The sequence below is a fragment of the Pseudorca crassidens genome, chromosome 2 (assembly GCF_039906515.1).
Source record: "Pseudorca crassidens isolate mPseCra1 chromosome 2, mPseCra1.hap1, whole genome shotgun sequence".
In the NCBI taxonomy this organism is placed as follows: domain Eukaryota; kingdom Metazoa; phylum Chordata; class Mammalia; order Artiodactyla; family Delphinidae; genus Pseudorca; species Pseudorca crassidens.
This window is the reverse complement of record NC_090297.1, coordinates 95,924,808-95,942,517: the sequence shown is the minus strand read 5'-3', so window position 1 is coordinate 95,942,517 and position 17,710 is coordinate 95,924,808. Positions and strand designations below refer to the sequence as shown.

Sequence of the window (17,710 nt, the reverse complement as noted above, 5' to 3'; positions counted from 1 at the left end):
CAGGACGGGATTGCTCGCGAAGCCAGTACACTGGCTCCTCTCCATCTCCAGACATGCAGCCTGCCCCTGCAGGTCCAGCTGCTAGAGCACCCGACCCCGGATGGTCCAGGGCATCCTTATTTGGGTACTTTTATTCTCATTTTGAAAACAAAATGATTTGCCAAATGTTGGATTAAACGTGATTTAATGCTTAAATCTTTATTGGAGTTCCATATACATACATTTATGAATGAGGCAATGCTTTGATGGGGCAAACGTTCTCACGTAAGGTTTGGAAATCAGGATCACTGTCATCCTAACCAAGCCTTACCAGCCCCTTCCATCTGGGGGCACAGCCAATTGCCCCTCTGCTCCCCTCAAGTCCCCCAGGAAGGGGCACCAGGAGGTGAAGCAGGGCAGGGTGTGATGTGGCCTGGCACAGCCCGCCCAGCCACAGCGTTTTGTGACTGACAAGAGACAGTCCCCCAGTGCAGACGTCACTCAGGGCCGGGCCCATTCAAAGCAGACTGGCCGAGACAAGTTGATTTGCCTGTTTTATTGCACTCTGTCTGGGGCCCTTCAGAGCAGACCAGTTTTTTGAATTCCCTCTGCCATCCACTCCACTCCCTTCTCCACGCAAGAGGCAGAAGCCCTGGATCCCGACCATCGAGGAAGGAGGGAGAGGAGGGAAGATGCAGCCTCTTCACAAAACTTCCACACACACCTCCCAAGCAGGCACGAGGAGGGGCATGACATAATTCCAAGAAAGGGAAGGAGGTAGAAGGACTGCACTGGAGTGGGTGAGAGAGAAGGCGGGGAAAGGACTTTAACTGCAGTTGACACACTTTGATTCATTCTATCAAGAAGCAATAAGATAGATATCTTGGACCTGGTCATTTCATTCACGGTCATCTAGATTAGGAATGATCTGTAAAGCCCTATATGCAAAGATAATAATATTTAATATTTATTGAGCACTTAGTGCTTTATATCGAGACTCAGTGAATCCAAAATCAACCCATGAGAAAAGTGCTGTTATTATCCCTATGAAATTGGTGAGGACCTGGAGGCACAGAGAGGGGAAGTAACTTGCCCAAGGTCACACAGCCAGTAAGCAGTGAAGCCAAAATTCAAACCCCAGTGGTCTGGAGCCAAAGCAGACACTGGTAGCCATGACATTAGGCCATGGTTATCCTTAACAAAGAAGAGCCATTATGGTGAGGCTCATCATGGGGCAGTGTACAGTGATTAAAATTTATAAAGAACGTAAAAATATTAATGAAATGTAGAAGGACATTAAAATATTTTTAAAATACAAAATTATACATGTATGATCTCAACTTAAAATGCCTTTTTAAAAAGAACTGAAAGGAATATGTAAATATATAAAATATATTTTAAACATATAAATGGATCTCAGACAGAAGTTGATCAAATATTTGTTGAAACTGGTAGATTATGAGTGGGCTTTTCTCCTCTTCCCATTTTTTCTATATTTTCCAAACTTTTTAAATGAAAATTACTCTTTTCAGTTAAAAAAAAGTACTAAGGTCTGTTTTAAAATTATTTGCTCTCAGTAAATGTTTAAAAGAGAAATTTCTGAGAGACAAAATATCTAGAAGCAAGTTGTTTAAAAAAAAAACAGTGGGGAGGTTGTTAAGAAACTTTTTAAATTGGTAATATTCTTACAGCTAGGCCTCAGAACACTGAGAAGAATGTACAAGGGACGAGAAAATGGAATGAAGGATTCTATTATATGACAAGTTCAATGAGAAAATACGGAGCCTTGGCTGTCCTAAGTGCTAGCAAATGAGACAGGTAATTCTTGCCTTCTAGAAAGATCTTCTAATCCTCCTTCCTTGTCTTACAGATGAAGACAACATTTTTTTTTTTTTTTTGACAACATGTTTTTTACTATTAAATACATTCACCTCCTTGAAAAGTAAGTTCCCTTCAGCCTGTTAAAGCATCCTCCCTTGGGCAGATGCAGGCCCAGTGTGAGGTGGGGAGCCCTGGACCCCGAGCTCCCCTGGCTCCAGCCCAGATTCCGCCACCAGTCAGTTGCATCTCCTGGGCCTGTTTCCCCAACCAGAAACCAGCCAGACTTGTACAATCTCTTGCCCAGCATCCAGCTCTAACGTTCTGCTCTACGTTGTGTAAACGGCTAGAACAAATTGGCTAGAGATGCCTTCTAAAGACAGAAGAACCCTGGGCCTTGGCCAGGAGTGCGCCTGGCCAGTAGCCCTCAGGAGGCAGTGGCATCAGGGGAGCTTCTGCCCAGAGGGCTAGGCAAGATGCAGATGCAGGAAGAGAGGCGGGGCTGGAGCAGAGCGAGCTGCCCAGGAGTGGGGAGGCAGCCAGCCTCCTGTTCCCTCTCCAGGCCCTCAGTTAGGCAGGATCACACTGTTCTAGGGCTAATTGTGTCTGAAGCGACCAGCCGTCTTTCCCCTCCCTCAGCAGCAGCAGCAGCAGCAAACAGCTTCTCCATCGCCAACCCAAGACCCTGCACAGCACAGGGCACATTCCACTCTCCTCCTTACACGGGCAACAGAGTCCAGCAACCTCTGTGCCCAAGGAGGTGCTCCAAAAATAATGAATTAAACATGGGACTGAAGCCAAGCCGGTTAGGTCTGGATTCAGAAGGCACACGCTTGCTCCAACCCTTTGCAAGAGAATCTGCCGGGAGCTTGCAGATTTCTGTGCTATGCCTCCCACCTACTGAATCAGAATCGCAGAGGGTAGGACCTGGAAACAGCGTTTTAAACAAGCTCCCCAGAAGGGCCTGATGTCCCCAGAGTTTCAGAACCACTGGCCTCAGGCTTGCTTGTAATCTCACATTCCCACATCTACTAGGGTGTCCTAAGAGGCTGGAGGTGAGGAGGAAGTAGAAGGTGGAAAGGGGATGCTACTCCCCAAACTGATGTGACAGAGATGTGCCCGAGACCTGGGGCCAAGTCCATTTCAGAGGGGGGCAGGCTGGACAAGGGCCTAGGGGTAGCAGACAGGTCCCCGGTGGGCCTCTCCTCCCACCCCGCTGCCTTTGTCAGTTTCCACATGCATAAACACACTCAGTCAAGCCCAGTCACTCCCCTCAGAATTTGCTGTATCTCCATCCGCAGTGTTCCTGGACCCGACCTCAGCCACCATCCACCACGGCTCTCCCTCTCCCGACAGAGACCCCATCTGCCTCGTTACTTAAATAATCTTTATTTCTCATGCACTAGGAAAGATGGGATTGTATGAAACACTGCAATTCATAGCAAAGGCCTCGGTCCAGAACACAACACAGGGGACCAGGTGGGATCCAGGTCTGGTCAAAACTCTGGGGACCATAGTAGGGATACTGCCCTCAGGGCTGGTGGCAGATCCAGGACGCTCCAGCTGCAATGGCGTCAGACACAGCACAGGGCAGCTGCCCCCTCCCACAGAGGCACAGGAAGCTGACACCAGGGGAGCACATGGACCAGAGGAAGGACGGTGAAAGCTGCTGGGCCGTGACTTGGCAGAGGTGCTGGTCCAGCACCTCCGGGGCCCAAGCCCAGGCAGCCAGGGCTGTGACTCAGCCAATTCTACCTGCTGCAGATCCCTGGCAGTCCGTGCCCACAACACACGTGTACAGGCCACACCTGACTGCCCCTCAGCCGCATAAGCAAGACGGAGGCCCCAACTCAAGCCCCAGCCAAAGCTCAGATTTGCCCAAGCCAGGACCCCAAGGGCCAGACCCCCACAACCATCCCTGGCTCTTGTGGACACTCAGATGCCCGCAGGACAGCCAGCCTTCAGAGGATCCTGGGACAGGTCCACCAGCAGGGCAGACCTCAAACCTGGGCCATCAGGTGCCACCCAAGCCAAGACAAGGGTAAAGCGGCTCCTGGGCGGCACAGATACAGGTAGAAACATGCAGGACAGAACAAAGAACAGACACATGCAGAGACCACAACAGGGCGGGAGGGGTCTGAGGACAGAACGTGGTCAAGGTGCCAAGACGCGGGGGCACTGTTTGGGCTGGGCTCACTGAGGCCCCGGGCTCATGGTGATGCCCGCCTCCTCCGGGATAGTCTCCAGCATCTCGCTCTGCACGGCCTGCGTGATGAGCGCCAGCTCCTGGCACAGGGTCTCATGGCGGTAGCCCACACGGATGTCCGGCACATTGGTGCGGCGGATGTCATTGCCCTCAGGGCCCTCCTTGGTATAGTTGGGTCCCAGCCAGTGGCTCTTCACCTGAAGGGGCAGGACAATGCGCAGGGCTGCAGCCAGCTCTGAGGGGCCAGCTACCCTGGGACCTTCCCAAAACACAGAGCAGGGGAGGAGAGGGGATGCCAAGGGGGTGCAGTACCTTGTGGGAGAAGCCACTCATGAGCACACTGTTGCGTGCCAGCTCGCACATGTCGCAGGAGCTGAGCTTCCACACCTGGGTGGCGATGCTGTACTCCTCCATCAGTGGCTCCTGCACAGGCCAGGTTCCCTCAGGCGGGGAGACCGGGCCTGCCACCCGCCCCTCCCATAGACTTGCCATGAGGCATGCTGCACTCCACCAGCAGAGGGCAGCACCAGCCCCGAGACCTGCCCTGTCCGGGTGGCCTTCGTGTCCCAGGACACCCGCCCACCAGGCTGCCGCCGTGTGCTGACCTTGGTGAAGTGGAACTGCAGGGGATCGTCGGTGGACAGTGAGACCATGAGGCCACGGGACAGGTACTCAGGTAGTGGGTTCCGGTGGTAGCTGAGGAAGAGGCTGTTGTTGCTGAGCGGGGACATGGCAATGCCAATCTGGGCCAAGTAATACAGGTACTGCAGGACCGGGGCCTGGGCAGGCAACAGGGAGGGCAGGCCTGTCAGGTGGCCTCCAGCCTGGGGAGGACACCTGGCTCTGGGGGTTACAGGTCACAGTGGGGGACAGGGGGCAGTCCAGGATGGGCCTGAGTTGCAGAGGGTCAGTTACAGCCAGAATCCAAGTTCGGGCCTCCGTGTGGAGGCTGGGGTCCAGGCTGGGGAGGAGGACCAGTTGCTGAAGAGGCTTGAAGGGCTGGGAGGAGGGGAGGCTGGGGTGCGGAGCCTGACCTTGCGCAGAAGCAGCCCATGCGAGATGTTCTCAGCCAGCATGAAGGCCGACACCAGATGGTGGATGGGCCCGGCCTCCCCACAGTGCGGCCTCAGCACAAACGTGTGGAAGCCCCTCTGCCTGGGGGGCGTGAAGACAGCGTCGGGTCCCAAGCCTGGCTCGCCTGGGCTCCTGAGCCCCCACCCAGTGACTTTGTGGGCCTAGGACCAGGGGGCAGGGGTAGATCCTTGGTCAGCGAGGGCTGACCCACAGAGCCCCGAGGGCAGAGAACCCATCCCATCTAAGACTGGGGCCAAGAGGTGGGTCAGAGATCTGGTGGCCCCAGCCCAGGGCAGGCCCAGAGCAAGGCCTGCTGGCTGAGAGCTGGCAGGGCAGCCAGAGACACGGCACCAGCGGAGCCCAGGAGCAGGCACCTGCGCAGGTGGTTCAGCATGGCCATGTTGACGAAGGTGTAGTACAAGTAGTAGGCATACGGTGGGTTGTCCTCCTCCACCCAGGCCTCGGGGAGGGGGCTCTCCAGGTTAAAGATGTGGTTCTCAGGCTTGGACTCATCATCCACGCTGTCAAAGCCATCCACCTGGCACAGGACACTGGGGTCAGGTCCAGAGCCGCAGCCAGGCCTGAGGCAGTGTCCCCCCCACACCCAGCCCTGGGCCACACCCTCACATGCTCCAAGAAGAGATGCAGCTCCGGGTGGCTGGCAGGGTGGATGGTGGCCTCGAACAGTGGCAGAAAGATGTTCTCCAGCATCTCCTGGAAGTTGGCCAGCTGACCCTTGGTACGGTACACGTCACTGCAGGCGAGACGAGTGCACACAGGTATGTGCAGGTCAGGGCAGAATCACAGAAGCATTTTTGAGCCATATTGGGTGTGCCGGGCGGGACAGACCGTGAGTGGACCAGGGAGTCCCTCCAGTTCCGAGGGCTCGGCTGGGACAGGGGAGGGTCAGCCATCCCAGGAGGGCAGGAGGAGGCCCTGGCCTCCTGACCTCTGCCCCCACGTTCCCTCCCACTCCAAGGGACACTCACAAGAGGCGGGGCACCTGCACGAGCCAGCGCACGTTGGGAGAGTGTACACGGTGTATGACGGCCCAGTGCGCCAGCTTGTCCCACTCGTCCCTTGAGCGCCCGTAAATGGAGAGCCGCAGCTCCGCATTCTGGTATTTGCTCTCTTCCAGGTCCGACATCACCTCCTGGGACGTGTGAGGCAACTGTCACCCTCAGGCTTCTCACCCGTCCCTGTCTTCGTGCCCACCAGGTGTGCTCAGTCAGACCCCTTCATGCCTCTCACCCACCCTCCCCACCCACCTATGCAAGCCCCCAGCTACCCACTCAGGGAGGGCTGCCGCAGGCCGACGCTGCCCCTCCCTATACGTGGGCCCTGGCAGCCCCTCCTCCCTACCTTGATGATGTGAGCAAAGTACTTCCCAGAAACCCTGTTGTCAGTCTTGATGAAGATCTCTCGGAGGACAGACTCCCCAATAGGGTTATATTTGGCATTGAACTTGTCAAAGCGATGGAAGGTGTTCCTGTCCTGGGGGAGAAGGGCAGGCCCAAGTCACCCCTGACCCCTGGCCCGCACACTGGCCCAGCCCCTCAGCCCCTCTACCACTGGGACGGACCGCGTGCACATCGAGCGTGTCCACACTCAGGTCGTAGGCAGTGAGATTCATGCTCTCGAAGACCTCCCGCAGCGTCTGCTCGCGACCCTGCTCCATGTGCACGATCTCCTCCAGGTGCCGCTTCATCGCCCGTTTGATGAAGCGCAGCAGATGCTTCTGGTTCATGCAGGACGAGGCATGGATGTGCGTGTCCACCTGGGGGGGAACGGGGACTGCTGGGTCCACGGGAGGCCAGGACAGTCCGGAGCCTGGGCGGTGGGATGGGAGAGGACTCTTCAAACTGGATGCTGGGTGGGGACCCAGGCCCTGGAGGGGGAGGCTGGGCAGAGGTGCAGAGTCAGGCTTGGGGGTGAGGACCCACCTTGCGGATGTTGTAGAAATCTCGGTGTGGCACCTTCTTCTGGGCGGCCAGCTCCTTCATCTCATTGAGCAGCACGTGCATCTGGAACTTAGAGCTCAGGTACTGCAACCGACGGTAACAGAATGACTTTCTGGGCAGAAGGAGAAGCAGGCAGGGGCTCAGGCCCGCAAGGAAGCACCTGGGAGGGCCTGGGTAGCAGAGCAGAGGGAGGAAGCAGGAAGGTGCAGGCCTGAGGCTGCCAAGGGGGCAGCAGATGACGGGAAAATCTAGGACTCGGTGACTGAAAGGGTGGGAGACTGGGTGACAGGTGTCTGGGGCAGGGCTGGGGCTGGAAGAATCCAGGCTGGGAGGGGAGACGAGTGTCTGGTACGGGCACAGACTCACATGGGGCCATTGATAATCAGAGCCATCAGCACGTTGACATCTGCCACAAATTCCTGCAGGTCGGGGTACGGCAGCTCCACCTCTGAGCAGCTGGCGTGTAGGGGGAGCTTGAGTGAGGAGAGCAAGCCAGGCCCTGTGGGCCCTCCCGAGCCGATGCAGCCCGCCACAGCTTCCCCCCCAGAATGCCCCACGCCCCTCTTACTGCTCATCGGGTTCCCTGCGGGTGTAGACGTGAACCACGCCCTGCACCATACGCAGACCCAAGCCCAGGTCCCCCGGCATGGTGCTCGGCTCACAGTGCTCATACGGGTGCTGCTCCAGCGCAGGGGGGTGCACTGGGGCATCTGCAGGGGTGAGAAGGGTGGAGTCAGGGCCAGGCCTCTTCCAGGCCACCCGCTGCCTGGCCCAGAAGCCCCAGCAGGACAGCTCCTGCCCCTGCCTCCACCCCCGCATGCCAAGAGGCTGGAATGAACTCGCGTGTGGGACAAAGCAGGCAGGCTGAGGTTCCTGGGCACCAAGCTCAGGGAGCCTGGGATACCAGGGCACTTGGAGTAGGACAGGGATGGGGGATCCCACCAGCGGACACAGGGGTGTCCGGGCCCTGCTCATAGGTCCGTGTCTCCAGGGGCTTCTCGGCCAGCTGCTGCAGGTACCGGCGGGTGGTGGGGCAGAAGCTCTGCAGCGACAGGGCCATGTACTTCTCCCGGATGAAGAGTGCCCGCACCACGCTCTTGGCTGCGTCCAGCAGGTCTGTGAACGGCACCTGGAGACGGGGAATCACTCTCCTTGGTCCCAGTCCCAGACCCAGACCCGACTCACCCTCACCTCTTCCCTGGGCCTTGACCCCAGAAACCCTCAGACCATTGTGCTCTCAGCACAGCAACTAGCTTCCAGCCAGACCCTCTGCCCCTCCAGCTTCAAGAAAGAGAAACACCCTCTCTGGCCTCTACCCCCAGCTGCCCAGACTCGGGGAGCCCACCAGGATCCAGGGGACGGGGACACTCACCCCACACTTCTCCTCCCCAGAGATGGTGACCCGCTGAAATTCCCGCTCCAGCACCACATCTCGCTCCCACAGGCCCCGATCGCCCTGCCCGTCACGCTGCTCCTTGTAGAGCCTACAAGTGGAGGGTACGAGGGAGGGGCTGGAGACAGCAGTGGGACAGGCCCCAGCCCTGCATCCCCCGTACCCCTCTGCCCTCCTCACTGGAGGTCCGAGTCGCTGTCTGTCTTCAGGAAATCTTGCTTGGCCCGAAGCAGGATGTCCGGCTCCAGCCTAGAGGTGAGAGGAGTGAGAGGTCAGGCAGCTGAGGAGGCCCTTGCTCCCAGGTGCCTGCACTGTCCTAGGTGCCGTGCACGTGGTGTCACCTGTGGTCCTCACAGGGATGTAGAACCCTATGCCGTGGGTGCTGCTCTTGCCCCACATCGGAGATGAGAAAGCACACCCAGAAGTTAAGCAACATGTTCCAGGCCACGCTGGTGGGTAGAAGACGGAACCAGAACCCAGCAGCCTGACTCCAAAGCCTATGCTTCACACCACTGCTCTGCACCGCCTCCCCAGGGGGCCCCAGAGGGAGGACTGCTTGGAAGAGAAGAGATGGGGCTCTGAAAGCGTCCGGATGGAGACAGAGGGATGCTGGGCAAACTGTCCTGTGTCCCTCCCCCCAACCCCACGCTTCCTGTGCCCCCCACCCCACGGCCGCCTGGCTGTGCCCCCCACCCCACGGCCGCCTGGCTGTGCCCCCCACCCCACGGCCGCCTGGCTGTGCCCCCCACCCCAGGGCCGCCTGGCTGTGCCCCCCACCCCACGGCCGCCTGGCTGTGCCCCCCACCCCAGGGCCGCCTGGCTGTGCCCCCCACCCCAGGGCCGCCTGGCTGTGCCCCCGACACCACGGCCGCCTGGCTGTGCCCCCGACACCACGGCCGCCTGGCTGTGCCCCCCACCCCACGGCCGCCTGGCTGTGCCCCCCACACCACGGCCGCCTGGCTGTGCCCCCCACCCCAGGGCCGCCTGGCTGTGCCCCCACACCATGGCCGCCTGGCTGTGCCCCCACCCCAGGGCTGCCTGGCTGTGCCCCCCACCCCAGGGCCGCCTGGCTGTGCCCCCCACCCCACGGCCGCCTGGCTGTGCCCCCCACCCCACGGCCGCCTGGCTGTGCCCCCCACCCCATGGCTTGCCCCTTGAGGTGGCCTGTCTGGCTCTGAACCTGGGGGCTTACTTGACATCCTGGCTGATCTGCCGCTCCAGGCGCTGCCGCCGCTCCTCCAGTTGCTCAATGGGGCTCTCCTCCGGGAACTCGTATGGGGCGCTCCGGAGCTCACTCTCAGCCAGGGAGCGGCTGAACAGCTCCTGGTGGGAGGGAAGGAAGGGTCAGTGTGGCCTGGCCATCAGGATCTGGGGATGGGGTGAAGGCACAGGAGCTAGGGGTACCTGGTACGGGCTAGGGGATCAGGGCACAGCCAAGCGTGAAGTAAAGGGACAGGTGAGGTGGAGAAGGGGTGAGGGGAGCAAAGACTAGGCATGGCGGCAGTGATGGGGGGACACAGGGTGCGGTGCCAGGCGATACCTCGGCGATCTCCTTGCATTTGCCATCCATAGACGTGCGCAGGTCGAGCGGGAAGTGCTTGAGGCAGGGGGCAGGGCCTGGCAGGGATCGGGCAGACTGCAGCGGAGGGGCCCCCAGCCCACCCCGAGCCTCTGTGGAGACAGTGATGCAGGGTCAAAGGGTGAAGGGCAGGGCCTGGGTGCACTGGAAGCCCTGGGCCCCTGCCTGCCCCAGGCCAGCCCCGGAGAGAGGCCAGTCACCCCTCAGAGGCTGAGAAGTGAGCCCGCATGTGGACCTCACCTGCAGTCTGGCACGGGGGCCCCTCACCCATTCCAGGCTCATGGGTGGGGCCACGAGTCTGCCCCTAGAACAAGTGGATTCATTCACCCCAGGAATAAAAATCTGAATCCTGGACTAGGGGCCACCCCATCAGGCCATGAGAGAACCTCCATGTGAGTACCTGCTACAGGCAGGCACCCACGTGTCCATGTACACACACACACACACACACACACACACACACACCCCACCCCCCCCTCTCCAGGCGCTCATTAAGGCCACACCAGCGATGCCAAGTGCACAGCTTCCAGGGCAGCCAATCCAGGATCAGACCTGCCTCTGGACCAGCAGATGCCCCTCTCAAGGGCCAGGGTCTGCGCCTGATACCCTAGACCTACAAAGCCCGGGGAAGCCACAGCTGCCACTCAGCTCTGACCTGGGGACCAGCCTTCAGAGGAAGAGGAAGAGAGGAAGTGGAGGACCTGGTTGGCAGCAGGAACCCTACCTCCTCCCTGGAGGCCTGCCCTCTCCCCCAGGACCCCAGGGCTGCCAAGATGTGGACTGGCCCCAGCCTGCCCCTCCCACTGCTGGCTGCCCCTCCAAAGGGAGCTGCCACAAACAGTCTGCGCCACTCAGAGGCCCCAGGATCTGGGCCGGAGGCCCTGGGGAAGGGAGTATCAGAAGCCAGAGTCTCTCTCCACGGAAGGAAGAATTCCTCAGCTTCCAACAGGAGGCTGGCACTAAAGGCCTTGAAGCTGATAGTCTAGAGAGGCTGCCTGAGCTCCCAGCCCACCCCAGGGGACCCTCCCTGGGCTCCCCAGCCCCACCCTCCCAGCAGGAAGCTCTCCCAGTCAGCCGTGGGGGGTACTCCCCTCCAGCACCCTCCTCTTCCCTCTCCACTGTGGCTCAGGATGGACTAGAGGCTCTACCAGGCAGCATGCCTTGAAGTCTCTGGGCCCACTTCCCAACACCCCAGAGTCCTGTCCTAAGGCTGGACAAAAAGAAGAGGGGGTGCCTGCCCCAGATCCAGGACCTAGCCCCCCCTCGCCCTGGTGCCTGCCTGGGCCCTACCTGCAGTCAGGCAGCGCCGGCCAGCAGCCCTGTGCCCCTTGCCCGCCTGTTTGCTGAGTGGAGCTGCAGCCAGTCCCCCAGGACAGCTCAGGGGCCGGCACGGGCTGTACCAAGTGCAGCTGCATGCAGGGGAGACCCTGGGATGACGGCAAGCAGGGGACTGGGGAAGCTCAGGGGAGTAAAGAAATCAAGGGAAGGAGTATCAGAGTTGGGAGATAAGAGGAACCCCCAAACTGAACAGGCCCTTAACCTCTACAGTGCCAGGGCCCAGCCCAAAGTGGGGCCCCCAAGGGGGTGGAGCAGGGCAGGCCGTTATGGGCAGGGCAGGCTGGCAGGGAAGGGACAAGCCTCCTTAAAATGCAGTGCCCTAGGGGATAGTGTGTAGGGCCTGGCTAGCCAAAGAGTAGGAGGGGACGAGCAGCCCTCCTCACCTCCATACCCAACAGCCCCAGGCCAGCTTCCTCTGCCCAATGGCCTTGTTTGTCTCACCACGGCCCTCTGGGCCCCTGACTACGGGGTCTCTTGGGAGAGACAGGGCCCCTGCTGGGGAGAGGAACTGGCTGACAGCCGGGGTAGAGGCTCGGTCCAGGAAAGGAACAGTTACAGAGCTTCCCTGTTGCCCAGGGGACTGGTTCATGGCCCCCTAGACCTCCAGCCCCCGTCCAAGCCTATCGTTGGGAACAGACTGCCCAGGAGAAGAGGTTCAGAAGTGGGACTAGAATTTGGAGGACTTGAGTCTGACTCTGTTCCCAATTACTGGCAAGTCTCTACCTTCCGGAGGCTTCAAGTCTGCCTATAATGGGGTGATAAGGAGTCCTGCCCTGCCTAGCCACAGCTGCTATAAGGCGCACAGAGATACGGCTCTGCAAGATAGTTCTGGAAAGTACCATCATCTGTGATTATGAACTCCTGGGACCCTCCAGACACTCCCCACGTGCAGTCCCACCCACTGGGGGCGGGAGGAGCTTCTGGGCCCAGCGTAGGCCAAGGCAATGAGCAGTGAGGGTGTGAAGAGAACAGAATTGGCAGGGTGGGAACACTGTCTCTTACTTGGAAGAGGGCAGAGCAGAAAGCAGAAGGAAGATGGGCACCAGCTCTGCCCTCAGAGTGTTAAGACAAAGCCTAAGGCCCTTGCATCCCCCAAGAACCCTGACCCTACACGGCTCCTCCCCACTTCTAACCCCCTCCAGAGAGACTGACCACAGACCTCCAGGGCTGGTGTGTATCGGGTCAGCAGAACTGAGTCAAAGGCCCTAATCTCAACCACCTCTCCTAGCAGGGTGACCCAGGGTCTCCACAGAAATGCTGGGGTGACCCGGACAGGTTCTGGCATGCAGAGCCATCCCCCCAGCCTGCCAAGCCACCACACAGGGCTGCCAGGGTTCACTAGAGGTGACAGACAGGCAATAACCTCCACACTTCCTGAGGCCAGGTCTAGAAGACCCAGCTGCCTGCTGGTCCCTTCTCCCAGGGTCTGTGCTACAGCACCACACCCACACCCACATACACACACACACACACACACACACACACACACACACACACACACACACACGGCGTGGGGAGGGGTGGTCAAAAGCCAGAGAGGGCTACTCCCCAGCCATTCCCACCAGCTCCAAGATTCTTGCCAACCTGTCTACCCACTTGACCAGAGCCCCTCACTCACTGCCAAGGCTGCCCTGGCAGGCAGAGAGGTACCCAAGGCTTTGACGCCCAAGAATCAGATGCTCCCACCATGTGACCAACCCAAGGTATACAGATCTAGCCTCAGGGGACACACCCTCTGGAGGCAGAGACCTGGGCACAGAGAACACAGACCCTCAGGCCAATACAGAACTCAGGCCAGCATCTTCAGTAGCATAAGAAAACCAGGAGGTAGGCACAAGCAAAATCAGGCTACAAGTACAGACAGGTGCTCCGGGGGTGGGGGCACTGGCTTGACCTGGTCACCAAAGTGGGGGTGGTCTTCCCTTAGCCACAGGCCTGGGAGCAGCAGACGGCAGGTAGCTATCCCTCAGCAAGCACGGACCCAGGCAGCCGAGCCCTCAGGGCGATGGGCACAGCTGCACCACGCTGCAAGATCCAAACGGTGCAGAGATGCCTACAGGAGTGGGAGCCGAACCAAAGGGTGCAGGAGCACACGCAGGCCGGCAGCGGCCCCAGCCTGAGCCCCCGCACGGGCCCAGCCCAAGGACACCCCATACTTCTGAGGAAGCTCACAAGACAGATCAGGAATGAACAAACTGCAAACAATAGATACAGTTGAGCCCCTAGACCCTGGATGCCGGGCGGCAATAAGTATGCCTTAACATCAGACCCCCAGTAAGGGGGTTCAAGATCTAGGATCCTAGAAAGAGTAACTAACTGCAAGAGGACAGCCTGAGCCTGCCTGGTAAAGGCACAGACACCAGCAGTGTGGCCAGTCTGCAAACTAGTCAGTCCCACACATCCCCCACTCCATTCACACACACTCCACATGCAAACAGTCTTAGCACATCCACACGCTGACACGTGTGCAAATACACTCTTGCTGCACCCACACCCATGCCCACTCCTCGTTACAGAGGACAGCATCCCCGACACAGAACCCTGTCACCCTCCACCCCACCTCCCTCCCCACACCACCTCCCAAGCCAGCTGGCCCTGGGAAGGGGACAAGGGGCACCACTGCAGAGAAGGTGCAGGAGAAGCCCCCCTCCTGAGGGGACCAGTGGCCTGGGCGAGAGGTAGGGGCAGAGCCAGCCTGAGGCCAGGAAGCACACACTCACCTGGTACTGCAGAGGAAGCCTGCAGGCTGGCCCGCTTCTTAAAGGGATATTTGGCCTTGGATTTGCCGGGACCAGATGAATAGGATGCCATGGCTCCGGCCGCAGAGACGGCGGGGGGAGTCTGAGCCGCACCAGCTGGGCCTGGCTCTGCCACATCCAACCCCTTCCTCTGCCCCGCCCCCAGCGGGAGTGACTGATGCAGGAAGCAGAGGCCCCGCAGGCGGAAGAGGCCCTGGCCATGATTTCTGATGTTGTCTAGGCAACCTCAGGAGGGGCGGGGGCCTCCATCCCTGCCCCTTTAACCCTCCCTTCCTCTCCTCAGTCCGCCGGAGTTACACGGATGGTCATGTCACTTGTTTCCTCACTTCCCCTGGGGGGTGGAAGTGAGGAAACAAGATGGAGAAGGGCCAGCCCTAGCACTCCACGAAGCCCTCAGGAGCCCCTTGCCCCTTGCCCCTTGCCCCTTGCCAGGGCTCTGGAGCAAAAGGGTCAAAGTCCAGGCTAACTGGTCCAGCCAGCCAGGCAGAAAACAAATAGTAATAGAGAGGGATCCAGTGCAAGCACCCCCAAGCTCAGAACACTTTCCTCTCAAGGCCAGCGGATTCCATGAAAATCCAGCCCCTCTGGGGCAGAGTCCCCTTTTTTCCTCGTCGGACCCCCGGCCCCAGGGGTAGCCCAGCTCGGAGAGGATGGGGTAGAACTGAGAATCCCAGCCCAGTAGGGAGGAGCCTGTCTTGGGAAAATTCCACTGTCCACAGAAGCTACCCTCTAGGAAGGCAGGGAGGCCAGGAGTCAGGGGCTTCTCTGGGGTCTGGGAAAGAGACCCTAGCGGCTTCTGACTTTGCCTTCTGTCTTTCCACACTCAGGCTCTGCTCTCCAGGCGCTCCCCGGGAGGAGCTGTCCGCCTTCCGTAGGTCTGCAGGCTGTGCCCACCCTCTTGTCACCCTGGACACTGCACTTCTCTGTCCCAGAGACCCTGCCCTCCTTCACACGCGCACACACTCACCTGAGGCCATGCTGCCCGAGCCCTGAGGGGTACCGGGATGTCTGCTCTCCAGGGTCTGCAAAGCCGGGAAGCCCGGTCGCGAGGGACGGGAGAAGGGCTGGGATCCAGACCCCGGCAAGTCGCTCCAAGGGCCCCTGCCCTGGCACTGATATGGGAGAAGTAAGACAGTCTTTCAAAATTGCTGGCTGTAGGGAGGCCGACCCCTGCCGACCTGGGCCGCTGCACTGGCCTTGTAGACCCCGGCGTCCCGACCCCCAGCCCCGCACTCCAGAGGCGGGCAGGCCACGTGCTCCCCAGAGAGCGGGACCCGGAACTCGTCTGGGCTTCTCTCCACACTTTCTGGGTATTCGGGTCGGACTCGGGTAACTGGACTGTGGTGGAGTCACGCAACAGGTGCAACCCCACTGAAACCTCGCCAGCGCCGGCGCGCTTCTCCGCAGCCCCAGGCCCCGCCAAGTCCGTGGCCCCGCCCCTGCTCGGGCCCTCCCCCGCCAAGCCGGCCCCGGCCCCGCCCCCGCCATTTTTCCTCTTCCCGGCGCCACGTGGGCAGCCGCCGCTCGGCATCCGCCCCGCAGCGTCTTGGGCAAGGACTGTGCGTCAGCTTCCTCACCAGTAAAGCGAGATGGGGTAATCGCAGTACCTCACTCAAAGGGGTTATTGTGAGGATGAAACGTTAGGCACCTTTGCATGATACCTGGCACAAAGCCAGTGCCCAATAAAAGATAGCTATTATTGTTGTGCCAAGGTTCTCTTTTAGCAGAAGTCCTTCCCGGCAGGCGTAGCTAGGCAGGGTGTGTCCTGCAATTCTGACTCCCCTTCCCACATTTATTTCTGTATTTGTTGGTCAAGAGCTTAGGCTCTGTAGCCAGTGTGGTTCAATTCCAGACTTCACCTACTTCCTGACTGCCACTGGGAATGTTAACTTCTCTGTGCTTCTATTTCCTCTATAAAATGAGTGTAAGAGACCCCACTTTATATGGTAGTTTTTAGGATAAATGAACTAATATAAGTTAAGTGCCTGGCTTGTAGTTACTACTCAGTTAATGTTCAGTAATATCATTGCTGTGCTTTGGCCTTGGTCCCCTGTTGACACTCTCAGAGGTTGATTCACCTTGCAGTCTATAAAGAAGGGGTGCTGGGCTATTTTGGGGACTGCAGATACCCCACACAACCAGAACCCCCACTCCCAAGTGGCAGAGAATCCTACTTAAAGGAAACCTGTGGGAGAAAGGCCCTATAACGTCACTGCACATAATTAAACGTATTAGCAGCTATTAGTCTATTCCTGTGTCTCTACCTTGCGGGAGCCCTTTGCCCCCACACCCAGTTGTACTAATGCTCCTCCCAATTCTCACCACCTCAACCAAATTCCTTCCCGAACTCTGCTTCCTCCCCTCCTCCCCAGACTGGATTGTGGACCCTGAATCCTATTCCCTACCGGCACCTGGTGTTGCCTCCATTGATCCCTGCCTACTTACTGCTCTTCACCCTGGACAAACTCAAAAAACCATGGCCTCCGTAAACATGGGGGGGGCGGGGCGGGAAACTTCACCTCACAAAGAATCAATAAAACTAAAAAGAGAACAAGGAGATACCATGTTCACCCATCAAATTAGCAAAGATTAAAGGAAAAAAAATCCTAAAGCAGGCAAGGGGGTAGTGAGATGGGACACACACATATCCTACTGGTGGTCGTAAAAAACATTGATATAATCTTTCTGAAAGCCATTTGGCAACGTCTACTCAAGAGTCTTAAAAAGGTTCGTATTATCTGATCCAGTAATTCCACTTCCAGGAAATTGTTCTTCTAAAAAGCACTGCAAGAAAAATATGCACAAAATTGTTCATAACTGCAATGTTTATCACATAGAAAGGTTGGAAACTTAAAGGTCCAACAATAGGAAAATGTTTAAATTATGTCATATGCATACAATGAAATACAACCATTAAAAATTGTTCTTGAAGAATCTCTTAATAAGGTGAAAATGTTTACAATGTAAAGTTAGGTGAAAAAAATGGATGCACAGATCTGTACATACAGTATGACCCTAATTATGTGACATATATGCATAGAAAACAAACACATCAAAAAGTGTAACAAATGATTATTGGTGAGTGGTGGAATTATAGCTTATATTTATTTTCCTCTTTATACTTATTTGCATTTTAAAAACTGTCTATAATGCATATCCATGATTTTTATAATCAAGGAAATGGAAAGCAACAAAAGTCTACAAAAATCTGTAATAGCCTCCACATCCCACCTAGTTAAGACTCTCCTATGTCTTAACCCCAGACTAAATTAGTCTTGGGGCCTTTAGGAATTTTGAGGCTGTTGGGCTCTCAACATTGAATAAAAAAATAAATCTCAAAATTAAAAATCAAGTCCCAGGTAACCATGTAGAAGGTCATCTATATTCTGATACAATACAAAATTTGACATAACTTTAAAGGGTGGTATCTTGCATTGGGCCAGGTCTTTTTAGGATTCCCCCTTAATCCAGACCTACCTACCTGTTTACCTACCTAACCAGCCCATAGGTGGCAATTCCTGCCCTCCACCCTACCTAGGAAAACCAGTTCACTAGTCCCTTCATGCTCCTCCCTCGTCCCATCTACAACACACCCTTCACCCT

The 17,710-nt window shown here is 57.6% G+C and overlaps 1 protein-coding gene across 7 annotated transcripts; it reads right to left on the bottom strand.

Annotated features, from left to right (window-relative positions):
- Positions 1 to 812: 812 nt before the first annotated feature.
- Positions 813 to 16,534, bottom strand: AMPD2 (adenosine monophosphate deaminase 2). 7 transcript variants are annotated; one of them, XM_067727162.1, is made up of 18 exons: positions 15,075 to 15,217; positions 9,972 to 10,102; positions 9,624 to 9,754; positions 8,612 to 8,680; positions 8,411 to 8,522; positions 7,981 to 8,167; positions 7,607 to 7,748; positions 7,405 to 7,494; positions 7,021 to 7,150; positions 6,660 to 6,854; positions 6,440 to 6,571; positions 6,067 to 6,230; positions 5,705 to 5,831; positions 5,452 to 5,615; positions 5,038 to 5,158; positions 4,609 to 4,782; positions 4,316 to 4,426; positions 813 to 4,200 (listed from the first exon to the last, which is right to left on the bottom strand). In XM_067727162.1, the coding sequence occupies exons 1-18, from the start codon at positions 15,082 to 15,084 to the stop codon at positions 3,991 to 3,993; spliced, it is 2,400 nt and encodes a 799-aa protein (XP_067583263.1). In that variant the 5' UTR covers positions 15,085 to 15,217; the 3' UTR covers positions 813 to 3,990. The 7 variants fall into 7 exon arrangements, 6 of the variants coding, with proteins under 6 accessions (XP_067583263.1, XP_067583262.1, XP_067583265.1 ...); XM_067727161.1 differs by lacking the exon at positions 15,075 to 15,217 and adding an exon at positions 14,069 to 15,059; XM_067727164.1 differs by lacking the exon at positions 15,075 to 15,217 and adding an exon at positions 11,301 to 11,318.
- Positions 16,535 to 17,710: the final 1,176 nt, after the last annotated feature.